The sequence below is a fragment of the Aythya marila genome (assembly GCF_965140915.1).
Source record: "Aythya marila genome assembly, chromosome: 10".
Lineage (NCBI taxonomy): Eukaryota > Metazoa > Chordata > Aves > Anseriformes > Anatidae > Aythya > Aythya marila.
In genome coordinates, this window is record NC_139051.1 from 19778445 (window position 1) to 19801594 (window position 23150).

At 43.5% G+C, this 23150-nt stretch overlaps 1 protein-coding gene across 3 annotated transcripts in view; it reads right to left on the bottom strand.

Moving 5' to 3' along the window:
• The window catches only part of FGD3 (FYVE, RhoGEF and PH domain containing 3), a 109997-nt gene that overhangs the window by 26387 nt on the left and 60460 nt on the right, over positions 1 to 23150 (bottom strand). For 2 of the 3 annotated variants that reach the window (XM_082768213.1, XM_082768214.1), the window contains exons 3-9: positions 21574 to 21742; positions 19857 to 20454; positions 10751 to 10840; positions 9431 to 9567; positions 7443 to 7599; positions 3286 to 3424; positions 2381 to 2439 (exon numbers count right to left, since the gene is read on the bottom strand). In XM_082768213.1, the coding sequence (XP_082624339.1) occupies positions 2381 to 2439; positions 3286 to 3424; positions 7443 to 7599; positions 9431 to 9567; positions 10751 to 10840; positions 19857 to 20454; positions 21574 to 21742 (1349 nt within the window). Of the gene's footprint in view, positions 1 to 2380; positions 2440 to 3285; positions 3425 to 7442; positions 7600 to 9430; positions 9568 to 10750; positions 10841 to 19856; positions 20455 to 21573; positions 21743 to 22008; positions 22329 to 23150 lie in introns of those variants that run through there. The other variant, XM_082768215.1, reaches the window with a different exon arrangement.

A 23150-nucleotide genomic window follows, 5' to 3' on the forward strand; every position in this document is an offset into this window, starting at 1 on the left:
TTTAACCAATATGCTGGACTGATATGTTCCAAACAGCACTGCAAGCAAATAGTCAGAAAGTGAGGACAGAGATCTATGCAATTACATTTGGAAAATATGACCAAACACATCCGTAAATAACACCTCAATTCATCTTCAGATTAGGCTGCAATTTCAGGTCTTCATATACCTTACTTACCTTAAATTGATTTATTTCACCATAAACGTACATCATGCTAGCTTCTATGGTTGTCAATTAATCTGACCAAAACAAACAAAACCCTTAAAATAAACGAACTGCCAAACAAAATGGAAGTGGGGTGGAGGTAGACACAAAACAAACAAGGAAGTCATCTCAATCCCTAGAGCTAATACAATTTTTCCAACAAACTGGAAGATGATCCAAAGACTCCACTAATTCAAAGAAAATTTGAACTTATCAAACTACCTACTGGGGGGAGAAACTAGGATACTAGGGGCAGGTCCAAAACCTGAGGGATACCTGCACATCTAGGAAAAGCTATTTTGAAAAGTCACTTTTGGAAACGTGGCTTACTACTCACACTGACACAAAACGAGGAAGCAGCCAACATTAATTCAAACCTCTGCTAGCTTTCCGAGATTTTGCTACAGCGTTTGCTTTTCTTTCAGTTTGGCTCTGACCTCACGCAGCTGTTCCCACTGTCCCATGGGGCTCTGCAGAGGTGCGTGTGCAGGATGCACTCTGCAGCTGGGGCTGCTCTCACCCTGCATTGCTCCCAGCAGCCCACCGTCCTCCCCAGCCTCCCAGCACACCCGGGCACCTTCTACTGGGGATGGCAAACAAAGTGGGATGTGTGTGCTGGAGCTGGGAAACCATGAGGTCAAACCTGAAATTCTTACTTGAATAATTTTCTTTGGAGCTTCTGCTCAGGCAAAACCTACTAATTACTGGAGAATCAACACAACAAGACTCTAGGTTCTCATTGTCAGTAAGCAGGGCACAGAAAATTATTACAGCAGCTTTACCTAATAGTTGTTTGTTTGTTTGTTTGTTGCATATTACTAGAAGAGCATCCAACACAAAGCAACTGCCTGGTGACTTCGTCTACCTGCTGCCTGTGAAGCTGCTGCACAAAGGTCCCAGCAAAATAGCTGCTACTTGTGGAGCTGTCGTTCAAGGCCCCAAACCAGAAAAGTTTCCACTGACATTTATCTTCATCAAGAGAACATGCTAGACTCAAATAGAAATAGATGGTTTCGAAACTGGCTTTCACTGAGACGCAGCAAAAACAGACAGACGTCAGCTGGTTACTTCCCAGCAGCAGCCACAGGAAAGACGGGCTGCTGGTGGCTCAGGGAACGCCAGCCCCAGACGGGCACCCAGCAACTTCCTCTCGTCTGGGCAGAGCTGTGCCCTGTTGCCTCCACAGCCCTGACATCTAGCATGACTCAAAACACCAGGCAGAAAAAATAAGGCTTAAAGAGAAAAAATCAGCTGAATGGGAAGATGGGGGAAAGAAGCAGCAGTATATGCAAGCAAACTGAAGACAAAAATATAGGAAAGAACCGCTGTAAGAAAGAAAAAAAAAAAAAGAAACAGATTCTTGATAAAAAAACAATGTTTTCAAAGGACAGAACAAGAAAGGGTCTGATATGGAATGGGATGTAAAGCTTGTAATCCATGCGTGATCAGTGAGTGTTAAGCCTGAGAAGTGGTGTTTTAGAACTATCAGATACACAAGCTCCCGAGCCGTTTGTGTCTACAAAAGGGATAACATCCGTAACTATGGAGTCCTTTTACTTTGATGGTAGTGCACTTCCAGTCCTGTAAGTAAAACATCCCTAACATTCAGCATTAAAGGCCTCAATAAAACAGGGGAAACAGGGGAAAAAAAGTTCAGACCTTGTGTTTTAAAGTGAAGCATCAAGATCTCCGCTACCTTAGGCTGCCCAACTTTAGAAGTAAAGCTTACCAAGGCTACTGACACACACTAGTCTCTCTGTGCATTTAAAACAAGGCAAAATTCAACCAAAACAACCTCCACTCTGGAAAGGACTTGAATTAAAAATAGCATGAAAATCTGCAAGCTTGAAAATCTATCCTTATGAATAGATGGAATTGAAACATTTTTTATTGAAAAACAAGTCATGATTTTACGAAGGTCTCCTTTTTTAGTGGAGGATGGATGCTCCCTTATGAAGGAGGAAGGCGAAATTTGGGATGAACAAACCATGGTAGCCACAACAGGATCATTTACGATAAAGAGAACTCAGATATTCAACTATTGTTTAAACCCTGTCACATCGTATTTGAAAATTCTCTCCAGTCATAGTTTACTATGCCTGTGGCAATGCAGAATGATCAGTTCGAGTAAATATTTCCATCAGATTATGCTTCCATTACTCGATTTCTACTCACCATCTTTCTGATTGCTGCATTCGAATGGTTTGCTGCTGTAGATATGAGCTCCAGTGATTCTGGGAGTAAAAAAGAAAAGTAGCAAGTTATACCTTCTCTAGACTGCATCTGTTAATAGCACTTTTTTTTTTCCATCTTCCTGTTTATCATTTTTCCTGCAAAATTGCTGTTGCAAAAGGACTACATTTTGTCCTTCCATAAATTAAAAGGAAGGCTTATAAGTAGATATATACATAATCACTTTGGCATTTTAGCTGGTCCACGTGCATCTAATTATTTGAGCTTTCTTTCTGGAAGCACATGTGTAACAAAACATTTACCTTCTAGGAATCCGTCTAGCTCTTAAAGTTAATGGTAGTCACACTAAAGTCTTCTTAAGCATATTTTAAGAATGTTTTCCTAAAATGGGGCCTGGGTGCTTATGGTAACGTGAACTCTGCTTCAGACATTTCCTGACAGGATCAAGAACTCCTAGATGCCAAAAGAAATCCATTTCTCTTATTATTCTGGGTTAACAGAGCCTAACCTGCCTTCCTAGGAAGCACATACATTTAAAGACCATTCCTATTTTCCTCCTCCAGCTATTCCATGGACGTCCTCCTGTATTTGTCTTTGGGCATACAATGGATTAAATAAAAATTCCAGATGTTCTACCATTAGTAGCTTCAATGCCTTGTCAGTGTTTACTTGACAAAGCTGTCTTCATTCCCAGAGCTCACCTATCAGCTCTTTTCTTCTCTACTCCACGAGCATCCCGAACCCCTTTGTACTAAGCTGGTCAATCATTTGATTAATTCAATTCTCCATTACCACCATAGCCCTAGTTGAAAGTATCTGAACATGTTAAAGAAAAAATTCTCCAAGATTTTACTGTGTTCATTAGACAGAGAGGAGTTTACATGTACTTTCAGCATCTTTCCTGTCAGGAGATTCTTCTGGAAGTTTCTTTAAATAGTCCTTCAGGAGAAGTTCATAACGCGGAATCCTTTGCACAGGTTCAAGCATGTGATGCTGCAACGTAAGGTTTCCACACACCTCCTGTTTCTGTAACGGAGAGAAAACAACCATAGAAGGCCTTGGTTTTGGTCCCATCCTTGCTGTTAAACAGCAAGGAAAAATGGCTGTTTATGTATAGTTACAGGAGCACAAGAAAATTTCCCAAGCTATCAGAGCTGACAAGTGTGAACCTTTGCTCCTTATCTCTGACATTTTCTGCAGATATACAACAGTATCTTGCATTTTGTGTTTCTTCACATGATCAAAAAAGCTCTAGGTAGCACTCCCTCTGCCCCCCCCAGATTAAACAAAATCAGAAACCCCACAGGGATACACTGCTTGCTGAACTTACTGTACAAGCAGCAGATATACTGCTCACCTTTGAAGTAACTACCTCAAATTCTCTCATTTTACTTGACCAAGAAAGGGGGTTGGTTTGAGGCTGATTACTTTAAGTGTTACCCAATAATTACCCAATATTACTCTGCTTGAAATGGTACTGAGTATTGCAGTGTGCTTATTGTCACAGAAGCCCTAGGAAGTAAAGCAATGTTTCTATTTATAAGGATGGGGAGGAGAAATGAGAAACACAGCAAAAATAACTAACTTGTTTTAAAGCAGACAGGAAGTTTGTGAGTGATACAATCTCATTCCTGAATCCCTCATCAGCATCTTAACCCCAAATACATACACACGCAATCATCTCCATTGCATTATTTTAAGTCAGCTCACTGAAGCCACATCTTGGTCTGTTCCAGTGTAAGCAACCCCTCATCTACCACGCTAATCTCAGTATTCTTTTCTCGGAGGAAGGTGCTTGTTTCAGGTATTTGTAGTCTTCCACATAACTATCACAGCCCAAGACACGCTGCTGACTTGCCTGATTCTTGAAGCAAAGCCTGGAGATAACAAGATGACTGTCTGATAGAAAAATATTAACCATCCTTCCAGAAAGATGTAAACGGGTTTTAAAAACACATCTTGTCACTGTGTAGCAGAGTGAACAGCATTTCTGTTTAGAGGAGATCAAGTGAATTTATCTCTCAGAGTTTTACAGCACAATGTTTCCCAGAAAATACAACTGGGATGGAAAGAATCAGATATTCCAGGAAGCACTGAGACACGGAACTGCACTACTGCATATTAGCCCTTGGTTTATATTCCTAAATCCAGTTACGGTAATAATCTCCTTTGTCTTTTCATTAGTCTAATATGATGAACCCTAACACTGAACAATAATAGGGAAGAAAAGGAAGAAGTCCATCCCAGGCTCATGTCAGTTGGACTAATACATCAAGCGGATCTTCTGTAAAAAGTCAACAATCACAAAATAAACCAATCCAAACAGGAGAACTTTCACGTTACATGATTTCCAAAAACTTTACAGAGTTCACATTACAATTCGGATGACTTTACTAGAGGAAAGATAAATGTTTTTCTGTGTTTAATTAATTCATGTGAGAATCTGAAACATAAATATATATTAAAACAGCACTTTGATGGTGTAACTAGAGAACTTATAAAAGAAAACTCATAATAAACTTACCAGCTATCAAGTTTTTGCACTGGTAGGTGGATGAGAAGTAAACAGAAAGTAAGTTTATCTTCAAGGGCAGCTAAAGTAAACTTGACAAGTCACAGTCATTCACTTCCAAGTCCTATGGGATTTCTGGTTTTGTTTTCTCTAAGTTAGCATAATTAATAAGTTTTAATGCCTTAGCCTGTATAACTACTCCATTAACAGCTTGTGTAGACAGTGTATTCCTGCAGGATCACAACAGGCTGCCACTGGTATTTTGAAAAGTAAAGCTGAAGGTCAGGAGAGGAGCCACATGAATGTAATCCTGGATAACCTGCCAGCAGTCAGGGCTGTACGAACCCTGCAGTAGTGGTCCTGTGCCAGGGACAGACAGAAAAACCTATAGCAGCTCCACTGAAATCTAAATGCAATTGTTTAATTATTTGTGTATAAGAATAATACACGCGGAAAACCAGGATAAAGTTTAGTTTATGCCCACCCACACCTTCTGATAGACTGCAAACGTCTGCTCTGGTTCTACAAACACAGGCTACAGAAGTTCCCAGAGTAGTGGGGACAAAGGGGAGAAAAAGGACTTTTGCCTGTAAAAGTACCTGGAGTTTTTGATAGCACAGAGATAGGTTGGATGAGCAGACTGAGTGCTTTGGGTCAAGTCTTTGCTGGATGCAGCGTGGTCATGACAGAAGCAGAAGGTGCTGTGATGCTGCTGCTAGAATAATCTACAGTGAAGTCCTGTCATCAGTAGGCTTCAGAACTGCAGCCCCTACAAGCCCTGCCTGTGCTAACACTACCTGCCACAGCTCTGCTCGAGAAATACGCGTGGGCTTGGCCAGCCGCCGATGCGTTTCACAGCCTGACAGCTAACACGAATCAGTTGTGTTGGCAGTCTGGTGGCGAGCGGTGTAGAGACAGAAGAATTTTGGGGAGGGCAGATCTCTGTGCTGCAGGAAGAATGGTTTCAAACTGAATTACACTTCAGAAAGGCACGGCAGCAGTTTGATGGGGAACTGCGGACAGCGAAATGCCCATGTGCACAGGAAGCAGGAATTCCTACAGAGCTTGCTCCAAAAGAGGCCCAATTCCCTGTGGGGCCCAGCTGTGCCTGTGCCCCTTCTTGGCATGGGTCAGGGCACGCTGGGTGTGCTGGGAACCCAGCTGAGTCCTCACAGGCAGGCAACACAGCTGAGCAGGGGCAGCAGGGAGGCGAGCAGGGGCTGGGAGCCCCTTGCAGGAGCCCCCAGGGGCCCAGCGCTGCCGGGTCTTGAATTCCAGCCAGCAGACACACTTAGCCGCGCAGAGCCTCTGCGAGAGCAGGCTGGATTTAGACAGAAAAAGGTTAAGAAAAGGCCACGTACAGTGAGAGTCTGGTAGAAGAAGAACTTTCCCAGTTCCTGCTGCCTTCCCTCTGCTCCTCCAAGACAGAGCTTCTGTCTGAGCCAGCCGGCAGCTCTGACCCTCCGCACAGGGCCTCTCCTCTCCCAGCTTGCCGGGGGGATTACTTGATTCCTGACAGCTGGCCAGCCAACAAGCTCCCATTTAGGGCACAGCTGCGCTCCCGGCTCAGCTTAACCCTCTCCCTGCTGCCTTTGCCTCCCCCAGAGGCCAGTGTGCACTCTCCCAGCACCTGCGGAGGGATGCCTGCAGCCTGCTGCATCCTCCTGCAGCTGGCCCAGAGTCCAAAGGGGACGGAGGTTTTACAGACACACCGGCATAAGCAGAGCTCTTCCCCCTCCCCACAAAGCTTCTATATAATGAGAAAGAACATGTGAAAGTCCATGCTAAGCATCCCCCAGCAGAGCTGCGGTCCTCCAGCGCTGCAAGCCCCTTCACAAGCCCCAGAAACAGCAGAGCAAGAGCTGATGGAAACCCAAACAGCTTCCTCTGCCAGGTGCTGCTGGTGAGGTGCCCAAAGTCAAACAGCAGGCTCAGAAAGGAAATGAACTTGCTAAAAAGTGACACTTCAACTTAGTTAGAAGGAAACAAAATGAAGAGTTTAACAAATGGATACGTCGAGTATCAGAGCAAGAGGGTGCCCTACACAAAGGAGCACACAAGGTAAGGAGGCTCACTGGGGAAAGGCAGCAGTGCCCCAGAAGAACTGTGCCATAAGCATCGATATTTCTTCCTTCTGCTATATAAATATCAACAGAAAATACAACGTACAACAAAGCTATCCACATCTCTCCGCCAAGAAGAGAACTCATCCCATTCTCCTAATTCCAAAACATAAAAAGTGAACACATTAAGGATTTATAAGTAAGCTGAACGTAGTCAGGATTGCCATGCAAACAGCTCCGTTTCATCCTGTAGCTTCCAATTCTCCTCTCAAATACATGAATGGGAGCAAAGCTACCTACATGAAAAACCTGTGTTTCACAGCAAAAACAGAAAGGACTGCCAATAAAACTGTATTTCTTCCCTAATTCTAGAGCAATATTATCTTGTACCAAAACAAACATGTATGCTGGAAATAAAATACATTTAAATGAGGATCTCAAGGCCATATTAAGCCAATTAACAACATACCTGTATATTTTGAACAACATCTTTGAAAGGAGATGACCTCTGCATACAAGTGTTCACCATGTCCATTGCCCTGTCAAAGTTCTTTACATACTCTCCATACATCTTCAGAAAAGGAGCCAGCTTCTGTAGGATATCTCCTAGCCGTGGGTTCACATTCCTGATGGAAAGAGAAGGGTAAGTACAGAAATCTGTGGAGATCAATACTATTTTAAGAGAGTAAACACAATTATCACACTTTCACAGTTGTCTCCCACAATTACGCACACATGCAATTGAGATCCTTTAGGTTAAGTTTAAAACAGTCTGTTTGGTACCCTAGATGAAAACTTAAAACATTAATCTAGATGTGCTAAGGATGATGTTTCTGTTTCCACTGTCACTTTTATGTGAAGCTCAGATCCAAACTGACTACACATTATTGAAGAAACATCCAACTCTGTCCAGAAAAAAACGTTGTGAGATACACTCTACTTCTAGCAGAGGTAGCTGTACATCTTTGTCTCTTCCAAATTCAGAGGCAGGCACAGCCAGCTAGGCTGTGGGCAATGCCAGAGTTGCCCCATGGCTCTTCACCCAGCAGGGGCATCTCTCCCATGGCACCGGGCCCGAGAGGCTCTCCTGGGAGACCCCAGCTGGGTTTGTTCCCTCTGGGCCACTGAGCAGCAGCACTGCTACAGGAGCTAGATGTGTAAATGACAAGAGCTGCACGTCTAATTTTCTCATGTCTCAGTCCCCTTGACAGCGTCAGTCTAAGATTTCTTTCCATTTTCCCCAGGTTTTCTCTTACACTGAACTCCTGCCTTGCAGTCTGTTTACATGAGATCCCTTCAGCCATGCAAAAAGTTCATGCCCTCGTCTGACTTCCAGTCTCTCCAGTTTTCCTTCCCTTTTATTACAGCTGTTCCTGTAGACATATGTCAGGTGCAAAGGTGCTGGGTCGTTTTTTATTGCTTCTGGACATTGTTGACCTGTGTGAAGAAGATTGGACCCTCCCAAGGGAAATGTGAGCTCTGATCTCGCCTTCATCACTCAGGGCAGTTGGAAAGGTTAACTCTGTTGACGTTAACATGAAATAAGGTGCAGCATCAGCACCACCAGCACTTTACACTGCAGGACACTCTTTTCAGCCAGTGCATCCTCCCAAGTGGGTTCCTACATCTGCCCTACAATCAACCTTTCTGCCTAGTGCTGCATTTCAGCCTCATTTACAACTTAGCACAGTTTCCAAATTTTAATCGGTATATGACCATTAGTACTCATTGAAATAAAAATACAATTTTCTTGAAGAACTTCATAAATATTATTGGTTACACTGTACATATATCTCATAGAACAGAAGACCAACAAATGCTTGGGTAAAATCTTGTTCAGTGTTGTGGTGCAAAACAGCAACAGAAACGAGTGCACTACAGACAAAGTGATTTATAGACAGAAAGTCATCTATCTTATCTGTCTAGATTTTCCTTTGATTGGCTGCTATAATGCTAATTTTGTAACATTAAATTTTATAGAACCATAACAAAGTGAATTTAAATATGAAATTGATGTGTCTCGTGAAATCTCCAACACTGTAAAGTCTAGACTGTGACACGATGATGCATTTTCCTTCTTTGGAAAGAAAACTTTTTTTTTAAATACTTCATCCACGGGGCCAAAATAAGCAGCTTGTTTCTTTCCTAGTACTTCAGTTTCATAGTACTGTGAAACTAGAATAGTGGAAGTGCACTAAGAAAAACAGCTGCAGTCGTACTTTGGACAAAAAAAAAATCTCACAGAGTACTCTAGAAATGTTGAGTACTCAGGTCTACTCCTATACTCAGGAAGATTACAGGACAGAGAAAGGCTTAAGAGACTCCATGGCAACGTATTAAATGACATCTGAACTACTGCATTAAACCATTAAAAACTCTGGAATATGATTAGGCTTTAGGGTCACTATAGTTTCTTGAAAACATACTTTAAAAACAACTGGAATGACAGTTACCCACCATTCTTGTGTAATTCTTGTTTTGAGCTCAGGAAGAAGAAATTGTCCGTGGAAACAATAGATAGAAGAAATATTTGAAAAGATGCCTGTTATCACTTCAGATGAAATACCTGCTTCTGACAACTTAGTGCAAAAAACCTGTGTGAGACAAGAGAGTACCAACATTAGTTAAAAAAATCCTACACACCCCAGCATACAGTTGCAGCATTACAAAGCTGACTGCCTCAGAACAGACCTACAGTTTTTGACTCCTGGTACTCAGTCCTTGGGGATCACAGCACCGAGTATTTTCAGGAGGTTTACAAACATAAACCCATTGTCAAATGGGGTTAGAGCTATGGTTATGGGCTTACTCCTCCATTAGAAAAGTCTGAGGGATTTGTAAGTCAAAACAGATTAAAACTACCGAGAAGATGAGAGCTGGTGTACTTGGGAGCTAAGTGGCAAAGAACAACCAGTCCCCAAGGAGCTCTTACTGCTTTTTACATCAAGCAAAATAAAACATGTTTGTTTTGTTTCTCTGCAGGAAAAACTACACTGAACAAGAGTGAAAGACACTCCCTAGTTTTTTTAGGGTCTTGAAACAGCCTTTGCTCATCCGAAGCAAACATCGGAAAGTTTTCAGCAGAGGTCCTAGTGCTGGAGGGCAGAGGGCTCTTCGGACGTTACAACTTCTAACAAGATTTCTACCAAGGTGTCGATTTCCTTTCCTTCTTTCTTAACAATGTTAATCATCCTCATTTTTACTTCTTTCATGAATGTTTTTCTTTATACAATACATAACAGAGACATTATAGAGATAAACAGAGAAATGCCTGAACCGTGTAGACTCACCAAAACATTATACGTGGGAAGAAGTTTGGATTCATCATCCTAGTTTTACTTTATCCTCGTGTGTAAACATGACAGAAAACAATTACAAATCACAATGGGGAAAAACAAAAATCACTCTGAGCATGGGGCTGACCCTTGTTGCCTGATTTTAGTACAAATCCAGTCTATTGTCCTCTGCAGAGCAGTCATAGATTTCATCATTTTTGGTGCCTTGAGTGTCCCTATGTTTTCCTCTCCACATATGCTCAGAGAGGAACCAAATGCTTATAATGTCTGTACCATGGGCTGCTGCTTTCCCATTCCTCTTTTCCTAACCCTCGGGCTCCAGCTCAGAGAACCAGGGCCAAAAGCTCCCCTTTGGGCCCCACAGCATGCACCCTGGCAAGCCAGCTCCATCTCCCACCACCAAGTCATGTTTTCACACTATCCAGCTTTAGGTCAGAGGCTGAACTGAAGACAAGGCACAGTTCATTCAAAATCGAGTTACCTGGTCCAACAGATGGAGTCTTTTCACATATGCTTCTTCTGTATGGAGCAGTTCATTTGCAATGTTGAATAGCTTTTGGGGCTCTGTACACTGAAAAAAAAAAGTTACAAATAAGACAATCCATCTCCTCCTACAAACCTAACTTTCACCAACTGTTCCCCTTTCCATTTTCTCAGCGGGCTAAATTCCCTGCCAGTACAGAAGCCTGAAGTGAATGGGGTTAATACATTTCAGAATCCGCTCTGCATTTCTCACTGAAGGATCAGTTTGCTCTAGAGACATTTTTAAAACAGTTTTCTGAAAGTGCAATTAGTAATGTATTTAACAGCTGCTCAGGATATCATTTTAATTCTTTATGGTTTTCTACAAAGAACCAGAAGTACCATCCGGATTTGGAGATATAGCTTATCTATTTGATAACTAAGGCACTATATTGTAAATCAGCAGGTCTCCCTTTTTAATTCAGGTTCTGTGACTAAAAAAACATAGAAATTAGAAGAGACCTGTTTGGCCAGAGATTTCACTCCCCGGTCAGTGCAGCATTACTCTCTGTGGAATATCTCTAACAGCTTTGTGCAGCTTTAAACACCCACCAATTTCCTGGAAAGAATTCCAGCAACATAACCCAAATCACCTAGCGAAGTCTTTCATTATGCCCGTTATAAAAATAAAATAAGAAAGGACTAGTTCAAAAGCTTGGAGTTCTGAACCAGTAACGCAGCATCACCTTTATTCACAGGTTAGCCAAAAGCTACTCAGGCTCCATAGATTCTCAGCTTTCTGGGGGCTTAAAAGTACCTGAATTGGTATGACACAGACTGCAGCTTTCTGACAAACTCTAGATACCTTTAAGGGTCTAGACTTCAAACTCTGTGCTTATATTATAATCAAAGTGAAACTAGGTTTCAAAACTCAGGGCTGGTTGGTTTGTGTTCAGGAATGCAAGCATTGGAAAGTAGCAGCAAGGTCAAGCAAGTGTAGGGGAATTTTAATGGGCTGGAGCTGGAAAAAAAGAGAAAAAAAAAGAAAAAAAAAAAAAGACTGATGGAGGCTAGAGAGACATATAAACAGTTAATGCAACAGAGAGCATCAGCTTGCTGCCATTATTCACCACTTCTTCCACAGGAAAACTAATGTGCATCAAAGAGAATGACCGAGGTGTTGCTTCGGACCAAGAGCCGCCTCCCCGAGCAGCGCAGCAGGAGCCCGTCAGCACACGACACAGCAGCCGGTAAAGGTCCACCCAGGCTCGTGCAAGGACGGCAGGACACATCCAGGGAGTAAGAGCCCAGCTGAAGGCAATCAAGAACAAAGCACTGCTTCCGCCTCAGGAAGCACCTGGGCCCCCGGGCAGCGGCAGGGATTTCTATCCCAGACACCTATCTGCGGGTGCGCGCCAGCACGTTGCACACACGCCACTGGCCACCACCAAGCTGTTAGAAAACGTCAGTGAAATGCCCTCCTTAAGCTGCTTCGTTGCCAGCTTGTTTTAATTATAAACAAAGTTGAAAAGAAAAGAAAAAAACAAAAAAAAAAGGAAAAAACCCACACGCATTTAGGCAAACTGCAGTGCAAGGGGAAGGCCTTGAAGCCTTTTTCAAAGCTCGCCATAAATCCCAGCAAACCAGACCCTACCTAAAACAAGGCACCACTGAGCATTAAGCATCCTCCGTTGGTGCAAGTATTAAGTGAAGGAAAGCAAAGAGCTTCGCTGGATTTGAACCAGTGTCAGGCTCCTGCAAGGCACTCCTCCTCTTCCCACGCACAGACCTGGGGCCCTGCACGTGCCCCACAAAGGAGCCCGGACGCGTGCTCGGCCTGCCTGGCTACTCTAATTATTTCAAGCAAACTTAAATATTCTTCTAAGCTATTCTAACGTGCTACGCGACATCCTGCTCCACTCGCTCATGTGCTATATATTAATATTTGGGGAGGAAAAAAAATCACAGCACAACAATGCTTTGAAGCTGTTATGGGGAAACACGCCGTATGACGGTTTATAATGAAATACACTGCTGGCCATTGGGATTCCACTAACTACAAGGATCTCTCGCTGAGAAGGAATTTATCTGCCAGTTTTGCTGCGAGCAGAACGGGGCGCCTGAATGGAAGGCACTGATGTCAGCAGGCTGGCACGCCAGCCACCGAGAACATCCTCTGATTTGTTTGAATACAGAATTGGGAAAATAATTATTTTCAACCAAATACATTTGTTTTCAAAAGTAAATCTTTACATAGCACAGTACTTTTTAACCTCCTGACCTTCACCATCTGCAACTCGGTTTATACTTCCAAAAAACTTGCTGACCTCTGCTGAAATACCAAACAGCGGCTGAACACAACACGAGCTTGAGCTGAGCAGAACGTTTTAAAGAGAGACCATCTTCAGCTGCTGCTTCTGCCAGGCACAGAGACAGGCGTGTTTTTCAGACTAATCTGCACCTTATTCACCTTCCAGTGGACATAATGCTTTCCGCAAAATAGTTGATGCAGTGAATGATGCCAGACAGCCTGGTCCTCTGACCCTTCTGCGTTGTGTGCCGTGGAAGGGCAGCTCTAGCACAGCCTGAGCTGTATGTCAGGGTACCATGGACAAGATATTTCACAGTCCATGCTTCTAAATGAAAATTAAAACAAACGTGCCAATTCAAACACAGATTATATTCCTTAGGTAACAGCCTTATTTAAGTCTCCGTTCACAGCCACTCACACAGCTGCACAGTCTGAGGGAAGGCAAAGGAACCCTACTTGGGGGAAGGAAGCAGGCTTCAGCCGGGTGATGTTGGCAACAACGGTACACAGGAGAATAAAATCATCAGGAAGAAGACAGGTAACCAAAACTGGCAGAGCCACGGCAGAGCCCACCTCAAAGAAGCTTGGGACAGGGGAATTACCTAAGCAGGGAGCCCTACTAATGCTGAAGCAAACTGAGAGCAGTGAGACCTCACTGCATTTTTGATTTTGCATCAGTTCAAAACCTGTGAGTATCTGAGGCCATCACCATCTTTAGCCTGCTCAGAGCAGACCCCAGCAGTGAGAACACTGCCCAAGCAGATTTACATCAAAACTGAACACATTTAGCTTAAAGCACAAACTGCACAGGAACCAAATGGCTGCTGCTGGGGACCAGTGAGGCAGACGTAACTTTACTGAGAGAGTCCTGTAGAGAAAAAAAAAAAAAGTATATATCTGTATATATAGATATATCTATGTATTTGCCATGTGTAAGGCGGAAACAAAATATTCAGTCTCCCACCTTATATGGATTTTAAGCTGTTTTATTCTTTATAAATGTGTCTCACTCCTGCTTTGTCCACCATGACGGGTGGGCACAGCCACAGCCTGTTACAACTCTTCTCCACACCGCACCCGACAGCCGTGGAGGTACTGCAGAACCTTTTTAAAGCAGTTTAGCCAGCGGGGTGAAAAGCAAGATGAGAAAAGGGAAGCAGTCGGTGTTTATTTTGTGACACAGGAAGCTTACTCCAGTGCTTGAAGCAGCAGCTGCGTGATGCTCTTTCACTTCTGTATGAAGGTCCAGCAGCTCGTTTTCAGCTGTGTCTGTCCATAAAACATTGTAAGGAGAAAGGAAATGCCAGCCTGGGAACAACCAGCACCACGAAGGGCAGATTCTCACCTGGGTGGGAGTACATTTACACCTACAAATAGGCAAACGCCACGACCTCAGACACAAACTGGGTGACAGCAGACACCGAGCCGACTTGTGCAAGAGAGCGGCCAGGAGCACATCAAGCACAGCGCCACGTCCTGGCCCTGCCCAGCCCAGCAGGGCACTGCTGGCCCCCACACAGCTCGGCTGCCTGGGGCAGGAGCCGTGGCATTGGGCTCACCCGGCCATGCCAGCGGAGGCAGGAGGACACAGGAGGACGCAGGAGGACGCAGGACAACCCGCGATGGCTCGGCCACGTCGGTTCCTCCCTCGTGCTTCACGCACAGCAGGCAGGGCCTCGCCTGGGTGGGGACTTGGCACCCAGGCATGAAGGCTGACCTGGCTACCGTGACAAACAAATCTGAGGTGAAAATTTAAAGGAAAAATAAAACTGAAAAAGAAACCTCAGAGGCTTAATGAGAGAAAATTTGGGCAGTAGCCTGCAGCAACTGTTTCTCTCACTGTTGTACATAGCTGAACTGTGTTCAGTTCACATCTCTGCTGTAAGAGGCTTTCGGCAAATCGTGCAGGAAAGCTGGGATAAGGTAGGGTAAAATCAGAATATAGCTGAGCTTCAAAAACACCCCCCCTGCCAACAGCCACTGCTGCAAAGAACACAGGAGGTCCCCAAAGGTTACAAACAACTTCCTACTTGAAAGTGCTGAAAACAACCTGGAAAAGTTACCCTGTGCTAGGAGATCTTATTTTGCTTAGCGTATTCCAGAAAAAATGGTGATGAGAACAAACCTGATTCTTCTTAACCAGCATTATGACTAAACCACCGCCCCACACAGCTCTGCGTACCGCGTAACTCGTGTGGATTTATCTACGGGCTTCAGAAGTACCACTGAATTAGCAAACAAATATAAGCCCCCAAATACAAAGCCCCCTTTCACTAACTTGCTCTAAACCCACTGACAGAACAAGTCAGGAGGCAGACAATAATAAAACACCATTATTTTGGCCACGCTCCCCAGCGTCACATCAGGAAGTAGAGATAATAACTTCACATCCTCTTCAAGGCCAAGCAAAAATCTTTTTTTCAGAACGTACATGGAGATAATCTTACCCAAAGGCCTGACTTGCAGGACTGCAAGTCAAATTTTCCAACACAATCTGTACTATGAAATCAGAAGCGAAACTCCAGTGAAACACAGGCAGAAGGAGAACACGTCAGCGGCTGCACAAGGCCACGGGGGAGCTGATGATTACTATTATTCTACACAGCAGGTTCTCAGGAAGCAGGACAGATGGAGCAAGGCATTTGGGAGGGATTATTAATGAGCATTTATTACTCTTAGTGAAAAATATCTGAATAAGAAGATACGAAGGAGCATTCGCCATCTCAGAAGCACTGCTCCACTGCTCCCAGGCAGTCGACTGCTCAGCGGAAGCCTCGGGTAGCGGGCTGCAGAGCGTGACAGCCCCTAGGTCCCACTTCTGTCATTTCTTTTTTTGTAACCATCAAGGCTAACATGCCTCAGCTCTCGCAGCTCCTGACATTTTCTGAGATGCTATCAAAATTAATAAGCTCCCCTCGTTCATTTTCATTTTGATAACAGATCCCTAGCAATCCCAGTAAGGCACTCCTGCGACTTTAAACCACCCAATAATTGTGCGCTAATAAGTGAGATCTGTTAGACTCCGCGGCAGACTCCCAAAGGAAGCCACATCACACTCCAGAGCTAAAGCTAGACTAAATAAAACAGTACAAGTCATGCATCAGGCAGCGTTACTTCACCAGCAATGGGATGTGTGAAAGCCTGGGTGCTGGATGGAGAGAGATCTGAAGTAGAAAATTAGAGGAGAAAAAAGCAAAACATTTTTTTTTCTCTACTTATGTTTATTCATGAATTTCACTTAACTTGATATCCCAGGAATTACTGAGCCATCATTAAATCATTCTGCAGCTGTACTTCTTATGCATCCTCCTCCAACTATAACAAAGCTTTCTGGAAAACCTGAATGTTTAATTAGAGTGCTGGTTACCTCCGCGTGCAGCTGCAAAGCCTGCTACTAGAGGCAGAAAGGAGGAAGCAGGAACAAAGCTGCTGGCTCCTGACACACAGCTCTCCCCCAGGACAACCTCCTGGAAGATTAAGGGCTCTCTGCTGCTCTCACACCACAGTTGGTGCTGATTGAGCTCTCCTCTCTTTCTCTCCCAGGGCCAGGTACATTATTTTGTGGAAGATCACCAGGTTTCTCAAGGGTGAAGCAAACTTCCAGCCTCAGAGTAACCACAGAACACTTCAGCTTCAAATCATCAAGCTGGCTCTCCTCATGGGATGCCACTGCCCTTTACCTGTACTGACTCACCCCACAGTGCCCCCGTCTGCAACAGAAGACCGGGAGGGGAGGACGCTGTGAGCACGTAACACACGAGCTGGCTTTGTAGGACCTCAGCTGGTACACGCTGCATCCCCAGAAGAGGGCACAATCCTTACGTACACTACAGCAGAGGCAGCAAAGCTAGGCCTTCCCCTTCCCACGTGGCTGCAAAAACAAATTAACTTAGCGAAGCATGGTCATTCTCAAAACTGCCTTCTGAAACTGAAATCACGTCAAAGGGCAAGGAAGAACCTGAAGTGCATCACACTGATGTCACACCTGCCCTCCTGTACTAACTCACCAAGATTAAAACGCTTTGACTTGTCAGATTGAAAAGCATTTCCTCCTCTAGAGATCTCTCCCCTTTATAAATTCACCAAGCCCACTACAGAAAGGTATGACTTCCTCAGTGTTTTATCAGCGTTACTTCATTCTCTATGGACATTTAGCCTAAGGAACAAAATTTTAAAACAGCCACCAAAACGCTGCTCCTACAAAAGTGTTTCTGGTGCTTGTCAGTAAAGCACTTCTTAATGATATGGTACAGTCTTCCACTTGGGTTTGCTACAGCTGGTTTGATACTGCGTGCCTAGCCCAAACTTAAACGTAAATTTAACGACTAGATTAAAGATTTTCTAACGTAATGCATTATTTTCTTGCTGGCATGTTGCAACTAATAATTTAAAAAAATATTTCAGTTGCATGCCCATACATATCTATTGAGAATATGAAGTAAGTGAAGTATTTCACAGAATGCTTATTTATGTGTACGCATGTACAGAAGGGAAAGTGAAGAGCAGCAGACAGAAGCCCTGGCCTGTGGTGGTGATGCCCAGCGGAGAGGCAAACAAGCTTCCACCCGCAGGCTGCTGCAGAGGCACCAAACAGTGAACAGAACGGACGCGAAGTCTTAACAGAAGCGAGTGGGAATCTCTCATTAAGCACTTTCTGGAGGACCCCACAGTAACCTCTCACACACAAGGTAAAACACACGTCTTCGGCAGCTTAGACCCTGCAGTCCTGCTGGATCCTGTCTCACACTGTCACAATTCACTCCTGCACAAGCCCAAGGCCCTGTGCACCGCAGCCTGCCAAGCCCAGCTGACGGCGGTCAGGGCTGAATTAGGGGAGCTCTCGCCTGCTCCCGGGGAGGGGAGATGGCCTGATGGGCTCCTCCTCCGGAGTCTGCCCCAGCTGCCAGGTGAGACTACAGACCTGCGGACAGGCGGAGGAGATCACATCCTGTCCATCTACAGAAAGCAGTCAGGTCTGGCCAAGCAGAGCTAGTTCGTGCAGCCCTTACTGCCTGCTAGATGTTTCATCGCCCATTCCAGTCCATGCCCGTCACCAAACTGCAGCACTGCGGGGTGATGGGCACAGCATTCAGGCTCCCTTCTGGCCAGGATAATGGTGGGAGTCAAGGGATTTTGGAGACTGTGAAACCCAAGTCAAGGCTCTGGTGTGCTTTGGTCCCTCTAGGATAAAAACCACTAGCTACATCAATCGAAGATACTGCAATTATGCAGGAAAATTGTGTCGCCTTGCATGGTGGGGCTGGGTATGGGGTCATTGCAGGGCTTGGGATACAACCAACTTTCACTTTGACAAGCAGTATTTACCAGAACAAACTCCAAAGTGTTGCTTTCAAGTCAGGTATTACCCTGACAGCGATGGTGTCACTGACACCAAAACTGGGGTTTCTGCCTGATGGGTCTGTGGGACTCAGGCAGAGCTTCTGGAGCTTGGATCTGTCAACACACAGTACGTGCTGGGCCCTCTGCAGCGAGGCTCAGGTGGGCAGCAACACCTGCCTCCAGCACACTGAGACAGTACCTAGAGCTCCTGGACAACAGGGCTCCTCTTACTCAAGCTGCTGTAGCGATGGGATTTCCCTTCTTTCAGAAAGTCGATTCTTTAGTTACCCTGAGAATATGAAGTCTTGCATTTTTCAGTTGTGTAACACAGCAACTTTCATGTAAAGGACAGGGTGATAAAAAGTCAGATTAATTTGACTTTGACATCACTGAATTTGCAAAAGGAGCGGTACAGCAGTTAAGTATTGGAGGGGCAACACCAGTCCCAGACAACAATGCTGGCATTTGAATCACACGAAGGGAAAGCAAGTCATATCACACAAGCCTGGGCTTGAAATAAAGAGGAAGAACTGCAGCATAAAGCAGTGCATTCACTAGAAAAAGTATGGTTTTTTTTTCATACCTTCCTGTAGGTATGTTTGTCTCATCACACTGTCTTCTGTTCTTGGAAAAAGGCAACACCCCAGAGCATTAATTGTACTCTGAAACTATTCACCAAACAAGATGAGGAATATTTTGCAGACGTTTTGCTCTAAGCATCTTGTGTTTTATTTTTCTGAAAAATCTAACCTATCTTATTTCTAAAAAAATAACTGTCTTGATAGCAGATAATCGAATGAATCTGTCATTAACATTATACAGCTGCAGCAAATGCACAACAGCACGGACTCCATTATTCTGCATTCAAGGAAAATTGCTTCTAGCTAGGGTTTCCTGAAGAGTAATTTGATAGAGTAACTACCTTGAAAACAACTTTTTGCACTCAAGTAGTAGTAGTCACACCAAAAGAAACACAGGCTTCTTAAGAAATAAAAATAAAAAAACCTGCTAGAAGAGATTTTCAACATGCAAGTCCCTCCAGCACGCAAGGCCCTATTCCTGCAATATTTAGTATCCGATTAGCCCCCTGCTTACCATGGAGCCCTACTGAAAGCAACATAATCTAGTGATCTAATAAGGAGGAGCTAAACCTGCATAAATTCAAACAAAAAACACAAGGTGCAAGTCTTTACCTACAAAAGCCCTTCAATTTTAATATCTCATCTCTGTCTGTGATGGTCTCTCTTACATTAAACCTTACATTAAATCAAGACTGGAAACCTTTCTGCGAGTTACACTCTACACTGGGAGCAAGTTATGACCTGCATCAAACAGGAAATCAATGACTGTCGCAATCCTCTGACATAAAAACAATCAAACAATAAGACCCAAACAACAGACCAGAGTGATGCAAGGCATCTCTGGCCAGTCAGGAACTGGCTCCAGAGAACACAGAAGTAACACGCTAGCTTACCTTGTTTACATCCAAATACTCTAACTTTGGCACTTCTGCTGTCTCTTGTTCCTCACTACTTCCTTCATCAATGTCACTGTCTTCATCCTGCGTGGAGTCTCTCTTCTGCTCTGCAGAGGAAGATTTGGGGCCCTTTTTGTCTGGTTCCATCTCCCCTGGATTCCCAGCCACGCTGGGCTTCTTTTGTTCCGCACCTTCTTCGTTGGGGAAAGTTTCTCCTGCCACGCTACAAGAAGGGCTGTCAATGCCACTGTCTCTGTTAGGAATTTTACCATTACTGCTCAGTTCTGCAGTTGAGTCTTTATTGCTAAGCTCTCTAGAGGGTTCTTTGCTCGCATTCACAGCAGTACAGTCTTCATGGCTTTTGTTATCGCCTATGCTTAGCTCTTTAATTTTCATTATGTCTGTGTTAGATAGATCCGCACTGCACGGTACGTCTGGCTCATTTTCATCTGGCTCACTTTTTTCATTTGTCGAACAGCTGCTGGAAGCTACCATGTCACAGTCACACGAGCTCGGTTGTTTGGATGAGTCCAGGCCAGGCTCCATCTTAAGAGCTAAATTTAGCTGGTTCCTTTGAAGAATATGTACAGGTTGCCTGCAGGTGAAGAGAAAGCACCCCAGTCATTCCTAATAACACTCAGAGACTTCAAAAGTGCCTCAAAAGAGACAGGGCCTGACTGTCATCTGATTCAAGCTGTATTTCTTACAGCCCCCTCATAATCCTAGGAGGCGTGCAAACGCATCACTGTAACAACATTCACCCAACAATTTCAGGTAAAAGCATACCACTCCTAGACATAAGTTTAACTGAAAAAGTACCATTAGAATCCCAGCTCTTTAATACTCCCCACGTGGCCCTGAAGAACAGTTTAGTCTGAAGGTTTGTGGCAAGGAGAACAATCTTTTAAAAGAACCATTTGTTTACGGGCTTGTTTAAACAACAGCTCAGCCTCTTCAACAGAGCAAAGCCTTTCGGGCAAGTTATTTTCTGCCAGAGAGGGGACATTTCTGAAGCACAAGAATGCATTAGTTTCTATCTGAAGAGGCCTTACTAGATTCACCCAGGATATAGTACATTCTAAGACACAGTACAGTGTCTCTGTCCCTATCCCCCTCTTTCTGAAATGAATCACATAGCTCCATCAGGCAGATTTGGTCTTTGGAGAGGATTTTTATGTGTTTGTTAAAAAAGAGGATTTTTATGTGTTTGTTTGTATGTGTTTGTATACATATACACACACACACACAACCCTATTTAATATCTTTTGTATATAAAGTTTCAAGAAACAATTATATATTATGTCATTTCACAATATATTGACACTGAACTATCCCCTGCCTCCAAGAAGCAACATAACAGTAAGTCTGACATTTATTGAATCTTAGACAGAAAACTCAATTATTTTATAGCACAATTTCCTATAATGTGAAATCAATTTGATACCAAGACAACTTACCCAAAGCAGACTCTGGACTACTTACTTGTGGTAGAACACTTAAATTCATTGGACCTTCAGCTCCAAATTACAAACTAATAATCACTGAAATACATGCTTTTATAAAACACTTCTGTAGTCAGTCAAGTTTTGCACTTTCAGAAGAAAACATCCTGAGAGGAGTTTCTAACATGACAATTATAATCAACGTTTTCTCTTGTTATATTTTAAGTTAAAATCGTAAAAGAGATTAGAGAAGATCTCAAAGACATATTTACCTAATACTTTCAAATTTCTCAATGAGAGTGTTGACTCCTGCTGATATTGGTATTTCTTCCTCTCCAGGCACTAAGCTCCTTGATGCCTTGGGATCAGCTGGTAAAGGCCGAGAAGGTGCAGGTGGAATTCTTTCCTGCCCAGGTTTGAGATGTATAGGCTTAGGAGGTACTAATAAAACAGAGGGAAAAAGCACAAGGATAAATCTCCCATCTTCTTTATCCTAAACCGAGAAAAAAAATCCAAGCACGCAATGCAGAATGAAGAATATCCATTCTTTCAATTGAACGTTCTTTGTAAGTTATGCTGGTGCAGTTCCAAACTATTTCTTACACAAAAGCAGACTGCTGTACACTAAAGAAAAACGACAGTCTTCTATTTTGCATTTCTACAGTTGTATCAGATGAGCTAACGAACAGAGCGGCTCAGAAATTTACCGCTTCCTTGTTACCAAACAGGATGCACAGCTCACACTTGGTTTTTGCAAATGGGTTCACCATCTCAATCGCACGAGTTTCCCCTCCCATAACTTTTCAAGACTCTAGCACTCTGCTGAATCTCTTATACTGGGAAAAAAAAAAAAAAAAAAAAAAGCAAAAACAAAACAAACCACCAAAAAACAATCCCACCATGGATTTCAGTGCCTGGTATTTGCTTGGCCAAAAAACCCACAAGCAGAACATAATAGCTTTTCTTCCTCTCATTCTCCCTCCCCCATCTCTTCCGTGGTGTAGTCTTCATAAATTTCCTTCCTCTTTTAGTTCTACATTGAGTTATATACTATATAAATAAAACGCATTGTAAGAGTATATACATTCTGCTTAAGAATTCATTGGGAGGCAAATGTGCAAAGTCTAATACTGTATTAAAAAGGAAAAAAAAAGTAATTAAAAAAATGTATTCAGACCTTATATTGTTGCAGGGTAAATGGGTTTGGAAATACGCAAGCAGTAACCCATGGCAACAGGTTCACGTGCTGTTACAGTTTCTTACAGTGAAAGCAGCTTCACATAAGCAGACGAGGAGGTAGGAAAACCACCAGTGCAATCACTCCCATACACATGCTACTTGGAGCAGTTACTTGGAGCAAATAGCCCTTCTGATCTAGACTATCCAAAGAGTTAATAAACAAATGAGGAAACTCTACATATGAACTTTATTAAACAATGCTTTCAAGAACAATTTACTTCAAGCATTTCCAATTTTTAAATGGTCCATATGGCACATCAGCATAATGTGATTAACATTGTAATGGAGCTCTAATTAGCAACTGTTCTGAATGCAATTTCAGGGTTACTTGCTTTAGGAAGATAACTGAGGCATATGCACCCCAAAAAAGTCAACTCCTGTTGTCCCTACCCTGCAGAAAGCTGACTGTTTTAAGCTCCAGGTCAGCCTCGGCATCCTCCCTCCTCTAGCTATAGGTGGTCACTGCCTGAGGTCAGTGATGAAGAACTGCTAGAGTTTTCCAGCTCTGAGTATAGGCAGATTTAAAACTATCTACATTACTGAGGTCATGTCAGCACCAAAGAATAAAATCACATTTCCTAAGGATTTGAGCTCTAATGGGACACTTCCT